At 43.8% G+C, this 9052-nt stretch overlaps 1 protein-coding gene across 3 annotated transcripts; it reads left to right on the top strand.

Moving 5' to 3' along the window:
* Positions 1–388: 388 nt before the first annotated feature.
* On the top strand, positions 389–8386 carry C14H8orf76 (chromosome 14 C8orf76 homolog). Of its 3 annotated transcripts, XM_064154234.1 has the most exons (6): positions 389–695; positions 803–898; positions 3330–3473; positions 4239–4756; positions 7020–7152; positions 8103–8386. In XM_064154234.1, exons 1-6 carry the CDS (start codon positions 543–545, stop codon positions 8307–8309), a joined length of 1251 nt encoding a protein of 416 aa, XP_064010304.1. In that variant the 5' UTR covers positions 389–542; the 3' UTR covers positions 8310–8386. The 3 variants fall into 3 exon arrangements, with proteins under 3 accessions (XP_064010304.1, XP_064010305.1, XP_064010306.1); XM_064154235.1 differs by lacking the exon at positions 389–695 and having other exon boundaries at positions 868–969; XM_064154236.1 differs by lacking the exons at positions 389–695; positions 803–898 and adding an exon at positions 1903–2042.
* The last annotated feature ends 666 nt before the right edge of the window (positions 8387–9052 follow it).

Here is a 9052-nt window from a genome sequence, read left to right as displayed (position 1 = left end):
ACTTCCATTACAGTGACTTGTGACCGAGCTCTTCGCCAGAGGCAGGTGGGTGCCTCGGCCCTGCTGCCTCCATTTACCACTCACCCTTAAAAACAAGGCAAAGGCCAGACACGAGGAGTCACAACCTGCGCTACAGCAGCGCATTCCTCTGCTCGCTTTTGGCAAGGCCGATGGCACCTGGGCTGCCGTGGCCCTGTTTCTGGCCAGGCGGTGTCCCGGCCTAGCGGAGCTCCCCGTTTGGTGGGGGCCTGCTCTGCCGTAGCTGGTTCTCCGCTTTCAGCCGCCGCAGCGGCGGAGCACACGAAGCATTTAGAGGGCGCCTGCCTCAGCAGCAGCAGGACTGGGGGCGCGGCGGTCGGGACTACAGCTCCCGACGGGCAGCGCGGCGCAGCTCTTCATCGTGCTCTGCCCAAGATGGCAGCTGGCCGCTGCGTCCCCTCTCACACAAGCCGCCCTTAGCTCGGTTCCCTTGGTGGCTCCTCTCCGCCACGCCGCCGCCCTCGGCGGACCTCCTGGAGCGGCGGTGCTATAGGGCCGCGCTGATGCCATACAGCAGACACCAGCTGGAGCGGAGCATCGGGATGGAGTCGCTGCTGGGCTGGGAGTTCGAGGACTCTCTCTTCGCCCCGAGCCGAGAGCGGGGCGCGGGCGGGCAGCCCGTGTCGTCCTGCGGCGCCAAGCTCTGCGAGCCCCTCGTGAGGAGCGGGGGGTGGCGGGGGGTGGCGGGAGCGGCCAGGCGGGCGGGCTGGGTGCGGCGAGGGCGGCCTCAGCTGCCCCTGACTGGTTTGTGCTGTGCCCGCAGTGGTTTAGCAGCGAGGCGGACAGCGAGGAGGGCGCCGGCAGGCTGACGGCCAGCAAGTTCCGGGCGGACTGGGCATACCGGCAGCGGGACTTCGAGGTATTTCCAGGGCTCTCGCACGGCGTGGAGCCTGAGCTGCCTCGGTGGAAATTATGGGGATACAAGCTGGGGTGATTCTGCAGTCCCGGTGTGCATGCAGACTGTGTGTGTATGAGCCACGGCCTTGGAGGTGCAGGGGTCTGTGGCGTGGTTACATCCTGCTTGATGGTTCCTCGTTGGTGCTGAAGGCGTGACAGCCCCACAGACAGTGATGAGGAGCTGTCCTTCTGGCTGACTTGTGGTCAAGCCACGATGGATAACTATTCTGGCATGCTGCCCTCAGCCACACGTCTTTTCAGTAGTCATCATGAAGTCTGTAAACTGGCCAGAGATGCTGCTTTACACCCAAAGCTGCTACAAATCAGGCTTGCACGTCCAAGCAGTTTAATAGTGAGCAGAGTTGGTCTTTCTGGTCATGGAGGCTATGGTCAGCCAGAGAGAAGCATGAGGTTTTCTCTTGTGTGGGTAATGTCATGTACCACAAAGGCTGTCAAATCGCTGGCAACCACCTGGCTGCTACTCACCTTTCTCAGAGGAAAAGTGACTGTAGTTGTTTGGCTCATAATTGTCCCAGCACTCTGCTGCCTCCCCTTGCTTTGGACGCCTGATTGTGCCTCTGGGGTGCGCCTATGTTCCCCTTTTCTATTCCGACCTGCTGTAGTCCTAGACTCTGTCCTGCTGCTTACATCTGTGTCTTCCTGCCTTTGTAGTCCTAGTTGCTGGGTCTGGCTTTGTGTTACTTTGTTTCCCAGTTGAATTCAGCCACTTCTGCCTTTGTTTCAGTTACAAGAGGTTCTTGTTCCAGGTGATGGCTTGCATTACAGGCACTCTGTTTTCAAAGCCCTCAGACCGGCTGCTGACTCCGCTCCTTTCACCTTGCCCATTAGATCTGTGGATCGCTTTGTACCTCAGTTGGCATTGACTTAGGCTTTTTTATGTTCTTCCAGTGCTACTTCTGCCTTGTCTGTACCCGACAGATGCTTTCGAGTCTCTGCTGAGTTGCCCTGAAGGGGTTCATAACAGTATGCCGAGAAGAAAGATGCCTCAGGCTGCAGTCAGACATGTCTGCTGACCCTTAGGAAGTGCAGATTGCTTCTTGCTGTGTGCTGTGGTGCCCTCTGAGGAGAGAATGACACCCCCTCAGGTCTGCTAGCAGAACAGACAGTTGCTTTCTAACCCTTTTTGTTGCAGTGATGCATTTTAAAAAACGTCTAGTCTTCAGTGTCCTTACTAACCTGGATCAGTGACAGAACTACAACTAGACTGCAGGTTAAGTTACATATTTGAGAGCACCGACCTTAGAAAGGGGGATGGAAATAAGTAAATGGGAGTAGTACTCTATTTACTTGTGAATACTTTTTTACAGCAGTCTAGGCTGCTTGATTGGAAATGCAAGAGACAGCGGTGATCTAAGCCATGCTGATTTTCAGAGTATGGATAACTGTAGAATCTACTCGATCTTTGCCAGGTTATGTGTCTTAGTCTCATCAAAAGGCAAACAGGTGTGTTCTGCAACCCTCTGATCCCTTTTTTGCCAGTTGCTGCAGCACTCACTGGACAGAGAAGAGCTCCCTCTTTTGCTTGAGAAGAAATGTGAGCTTAATACCAGCAAAGAAAAATATTTCAGCCATTTTGTTAGGAAGTATTTAGAATATGTTGCCTGAAAGCTCTTTCTGTTAGAAGTTTGCAAGAAATAATTAAATGCTCCCTTTGGGAAATGAGAGAATGAGCACTGCTCTCATTGGTCTGAGCACTTACACAAAGGGAGAGAAGCTGAGATTCCAGTCCTAGCTTCACTGAATACTTGATGTATCTAAATGTTAATTGGAGTCCTAGTGAGTGCCCTGAGCATTAAGCTACACAAGTATTATTCATCCTTGTCTTTTTCCTTAGCCAAATGAATATTTAATTATTTAATGCAAATTAGAACCACTGTGCAGGAATAATGGAGATTCACCTTCCTTGCTCTATTCTCCAGTGTGATGATTATTCATGTGAGGTGAGGTACTTGCAGGTTCAGACCTTCCCATGGAGAATGTAATGGGTCTGAAACAAGGTCCCTGAAATTGAGGATGAATGCTCTGGTTGTAATAGTTAGCAGCTGATGGAAAGATGCATTGTGTCACATATTGCCCAGGTAGGTAGATGATCCTTCCTAGCTCATGCTTGGTGGGGGAGAGGTGAGCACTCCAGCCAGAACTTAAACATGAGTGAAGTTGCTCATCACTGTCAAGACTTGGCTGTGTAGTATTAAAGTCCTTGTCTGTTGCTGAGATAGGTAGTAGCTGAGTCCAAAGATAGGAAAATGTGGATTTCAGCTCCTGTGTTCCCTTTGTCACTGCAATTACATATAAAACATATTGTCAGGCTTGCTTTTAGATTAAAATCTCTCACTATTTCATTTGGCTTTTCTCTTTGTTACCACTGCCAGAAAGCCCTGGGTGAATACTCTGACTGCTTGCTACTTCTACCTCCCAATAACATTGCAATGAGACGAGATGTCCAAGAGGGCCAGGCTCGATGCTTATCTTATCTAGGAAGGCACAAGGAAGCTCTGGATATTGCAGAAAAAATGGTATATAATTCAATCTTTCTTCTAGCCTTTGAATGTAAAAATATTTCCAGTAGATCTTTTATATGGACCATTTTCTGAAAAAATAATCTTCAAGTGTGTAATCCTTCAGGATGTTCAGTGCTCAGAGTATTTGGTAAACAGAGGGTAACTGTCACTGCAGATATAATCACTCTTTGGAAATCAGAACACCATGTACCACAACGAGTTCCCTGTGTAGGGAGGCTGGTAGTTGTGGAAGGGACTAAATATCATGCTCTGCCAGGCAGAATTAATGTAATGTAATAGGAATTATAAAAAAGGGGATAAATGAGTGCTTAAATCTTTCCACTGTAAAAATGACTGTTCAGTCCTCCCTGTTATTTCCATTTGCTGCCAACCTGCCACCAAGAAGAGTAACCACAAATTGTTTGTCATTTTTTTTTCCATTAAGAAGTCCAAAGGCTCTGAAGTCTGCTAGAATTTTACTGCTGCTGTTTATTTTGCATAAAAGGTGTTTACACTATAAAGAGCAGCTGTATAAAACTCTGAAGGTGCATAAGCAAGTTACAGCGTTAGGGGCCTTTTTGTTGTGCAGAGTGGGACATAGCAGCTAGAGCTTGATTGTATATCAAGCTGTGTCATCTAAAATTAAGAGTACAGTTTTGTACAACTTAAAAATTACCTTTAGTGATACTTGTTTGTCATTATCCAGGGAGACATTTTCTTAGGCTCTGAAAGGTGACCCTGTTCTACTCCTGGTTTTTATCTGCTCTCTCTTGTTTCTAGAGAAAAAGCGCTACTAACACGGATCACTTAACCACGGTTCTCAACCTGCAGTTTGCCATTTACCAGAGTCTGGGAAATGTAGAAAAAAAGATCACATATCTGCAGCAACTGATCTGTTTACATCCCTTCAACCCCTGGTACTGGAAGTTACTTGCTGAAGCTTATATGAGCCTTCTGCAGAGTTTGTCTCCATTAGTCATTCCAGAAACAAATCTAAATCAGTGTGAAGAGGTTAATGTAAGTGACACTAGTTTCAAAACATCAACCAGAGTAGAGATTGACTTGCAGCCTCACAGACCAGACAGCCAGAAAGAAGGTCCTTGGTCCAGTCTTAATACAGAAACAAAGAGAGAGAATACAGTGGCTTCTAGCAGCAGTCAAACTGTAAAAGAAGTCTTCTACACTTCGGAAGAACTGGAAAGGACAGATGAAGGGGAAGGCACAGCCTCCAAGTCCTGGGAGGAGAATGTATTGAAGAGAGTTGGAATAAAGGCCTGTGCCTCATTTATTAGAGCAAGGTAACTAAATGTTAGAATAATGTTAACTTACCCTAATCAATTAAAGTGTATTTTCTCCAGCCTTAATCTTTTCAGTTTACATTTTTGATTGAAATATTTGTTTTGGTGTTGGCAATGATAAGCTTAGAAGCATCCTGCTTTTGCTTCATACTTAAAAAGAAAAATCCACTAGCATGGTAGCTGTGAACAACCTAAATCTGAGTGGAAAGAGTAAACCAGTGTCATGCACTATGAAGAAATACAGCATCTTTCAGTGATGCTGTTATATGAATCTTTTCAAGTAATGGTGCAAAAGAGCTTAGTCTTCAACAAATGCTCCTGATAGAACATGGCTGTTCCCTGGTTTGGTGCTAGAGCTGCAGCAGCAGAAGTGCCTCAAAGGGAGGGCCAGCCAGTCTTCCTTCTGCATGTGCCACCTGACTTATTTGCTTGAAGCCTCATGCTTGAGTGAAAGTGTAGTTTATAATAATACCCCAATCTGCATAATGGATGAGGTTGGAAAATGAACTCTGTGACAGCTGATTGACAGGACTGCATTAAAATGCTCTTTTCTTTTTCTTCCCTCTCTTCCTAAAAGTCTTGCACACAACAAAAATCCCCAAAACATAATCTTTCAAAGAGATAATTAGAAACTGGTTTTGTTAAAATAGTCTTGGGATTTTTTTCCCCTCCCTTTTGCCTCTCAGTGTTAAATTAGTCACCAAACCCATTTAATGAACTTCTACAAATGTTTACAGAGACCACTTTATAACTACCTTCTTAGGGCAAGCTTAAGAAATGTAAGAAAGGAAATGGTAGCTTTTAACCCTACTCAGACTAAGAGTGATTTTAATGGTACTCGGGAGAAATGAACAGTTTAGTACTGATGCTGAAAATTAAAGCCACATTCATAGTAAAATAACCTGTGGTGCTCGTTTTGGTATGTGTGGCTCCAAATTCAGACAGTTAAAAATTGTGGGATTTCCTTGTCGACACAGTTTCACAAAGTCTTATTGTGGCTTATATTTGCAGATACACTTGTCCAGGGTAAGTTTCTCCCCTGCTCAGAGCTTATGCATTAAATAGATTTTCTAATGATTTCAGGTCTGTTGGACTTTAAGTGAAATGTGGATGTTGCATAAATGTATATGCAGGGTGACGTGCACCTGCTAGAGGGATGTTGGTATTGCTTTTTGTAGGTAATGAATTTTGTAGCATGAATAACTGACACTTCTAGTTTTGCCAAAGAAAACTGAAAATTAATAAATGGTTTTGTTTAATTTTCACTCTGATTTAATTCTTTCTTACATTATAATGATGAGAGCTTAGAAATAAAAGTATTTTCCATTTTTCCTTTTCATTTCCCAGCCAGGACTTTACAAATGGTTTGTTGGCTCAGACTTGTTACTGTTGATGTTTGTAATGCTTATGTGAAAATTATGATCTAAAATCTGAAGTCTTTTCTTCATAAAAATAAACACCTTTTTTATAATCCCTGCTTCATTTAACTTTGGTAAATGTGATTTTTAAAGATGTTATTGTTCTTTATGCATAAAGCTGGAATTAAATATAGTTTCAGTAACCATATTGCTAAGTCCCAGTAGTCCCTTGGTTCCACATACTTAGATATTTCCTCTGCTGATGTGTTTTACAGTCCTTGGCTGAGGAGGACTCTGGAAACTGCCTTGCTCCCTCTGGCCAAGCAGCTGGCGATGGAGTCCCTCTGTGACCTGAAGTCACACTATGAGCATGATGTCTAGCCTTCACCAAATCCTGGTGGTGACTTCTCAGGCACTGCCTTGAACATAAAACTATGGTGAAAGATTTTAGAAACTATTCCAGAGCTGGCCTGTGTGGGCAGGCTGATTGATATTTATCTAAACCTCCTAATTTCTGGCTTTTCAGGTTACAAAGATAAGCACTACTTTAGGCAAAAATGAGCTGTGTCATGTTAGGTGTTAATAAGGCTGTGGACCACCTGATGTGCCGCAGTTAATGCTGGCAGGTCTGAGCTGTGCTTTTAAATTGTGTGACGAATATGTGGAGAGAAAAATGTTTGCACAGGCAAACCAGGGACTCTTGGCATGTCACTCCTCAAAAGTACATCTCGGTGCTTCTGTCATAGCATGAGTGTACCACAGCCATAGCAGACCGATAAGGATGTACACGTTTCTTTGCAGTCAGCAAAAGTCAGGAAAAAGAGCTGCTTTGAAGTACTTTATTTCGATTTGGCTTAGGTTTGCTGACTTAACTCTTTTGACAGCTGTGCTTTTTTACATTTCAGACTTTTACTTCAGCTTACTCAGTTGCAGCAGTCGTCCTTTGTACTAGAGAATAATGCAAAAGGTCAAAAAGAAGTGGACGACAAAGTGGCACAACTTGGTTTTGATGAAAAGTCCTTGCTGTTGATGACCAAGGTAAGATGTTGTTTCATTGTGTGCAAGCTCCCAGCTATGTGTAGGCTGGTTGCAGTACCCTAGCCAGTTCAGGCACAACGACTGACTGTCAGTGTGGCGCTCCCCTGAGCTAATTAACTGTGGCAGGAAGCAAGGTAAATTAGCTGGGGTGGGTTGCCTTGGTAGTGTGTTATCTGGAACGCAGCAATATTCGTATAGTGCTGGCTTGTGTCATGCAGGCGTGTCTCTGTTCTGCTGAGATTTTCCTTTTGGGAATGGTCAGAGCTGTTAAGTTCCTTTTCCTGTATTTGCAGATGCATCATTGTTGTGTGTTTCTTAGGATGCAGATTTTATCTCAGGAATTCTAGGTGCCATGAAGCGAATCACAAGTATGAAATAGAGATTAAACTTTATTTTTTGGAGCTATTTATAGTGTTTCTCGCTTTTATCTTAAGGAACAGAAGGACGCCAGCAAGATTCTAACTTTGCTGTCGGTATTGCAGCCTTCAGTTCGTGAGAGGCAATTCAGTCGGCAGTCAGTCTTGTGGGATTTCATCCATAAGAGGGCAATAGTGTGCAGACCATTTCAGGGTTTGGAAAGGCTGGGGGGGAAAAAACTTCCCTTCTTGCTTCCCTTGGTTCAGCAACCCCCAGGAGAAGATCAGGGTGTCGGTGCACTTGTAAGGTGAGCATAGAACAGAGAGTTAACATTGAGGTTTCTGCTGCTTGTCAGAGAGTAAAAATAAAAGCATAGCCTGAAGCTGGATGGGGTTGTGCAGTTGTGAAGGTTGGGCTCTCGGTTCTTCCCGTTTGTTTCAGAATGCAGCTTGATTGTGACTTGGAAACTTCTCAGATGGCACTTGGTTCATGCGTCTGGGACTTTTCTTGTAAAGGTCTATTATTAATGTAATATTTTTTTGTTTTATTTGCAAGTTATTTTCTCTCTTCCTGTCTTCTTTCTTACTCTGCAGGTTATGGGGCAGGATCTGATACCAGAAAAACTAAAAGAGGAATTTCAGGGTGAGGTAAAATGCATAGGCCCTTCAGCTCTGTCATCATTGGTAACTGCATCGGCCACAGAATTTGAAATCAAATGGTTTGGTAATCTCCAAGATGATTTATATCATTTTGACAGGCAATTCTATCCAGACATGTATCCCCCACCTTCAGTAACTTAAAGGTCTTGTATTTCATCTTGTACCTCCAAATGATTACAGAATGGTATACACAATAAAGTTCATATTACATTTTTAAAGAGTTGTTATTATATAGCTTTTAAGAATATATAAAAATCATTGCACTTAAACTTCTAACATTTTGTCATTCTTCACTGATTTGCCTGTGTGTAAGATAACAAAGAAGCTGGTATAATATCAAGCTTTCCAATTCAGCTTTCAGAGGTAGCTTTCCATTTCCACAGTGTTGTGTGTGGAGAACCTGTAATGAGTTTTTGGGGCCTGTGATGCTGGTATACTGTGAGGCTTCCTTTATGATGTCCAGTTTGAAAGTTTCTTGGTATCAGATTCTATGTTGTTGCATTTAAAGCCATGGAATTAGCCATTTTCTTAATTAATTTCCTAATATTTCTTGATTAATTGACATTGTAGTGATTTCCTATTCAGCAACGAATAGCTAGAAATCTGAAATATATTTATGCTGAGGAATTGCCAATAAGAATAATTGCAAGTGCTTCAGGGAAAAAAAATCTAAGTGATAAATATTTAACTTGGAACTAGAAGATTTTTCTTTCTTCAAAGCTAAGGGGGTTTTGCAGACAAAGAATTAGCTGTAGTCATGTCTTCAGTGTGCTTAGATGAGGGAGGAGAAAATCTGTCAAGGTTGTTTAAATGTGGTGAAGAGTGTTTAGTCAGATCGTATCCTTCGTAATACTGCAAGGAAGAAGATCTTTGCTGTGAAAACT

Source organism: Pogoniulus pusillus, chromosome 14, assembly GCF_015220805.1.
Source record: "Pogoniulus pusillus isolate bPogPus1 chromosome 14, bPogPus1.pri, whole genome shotgun sequence".
Taxonomy (NCBI): domain Eukaryota; kingdom Metazoa; phylum Chordata; class Aves; order Piciformes; family Lybiidae; genus Pogoniulus; species Pogoniulus pusillus.
Note: the sequence above shows the minus strand (reverse complement) of the source record. Positions and strands in the feature narration are given on the sequence as shown.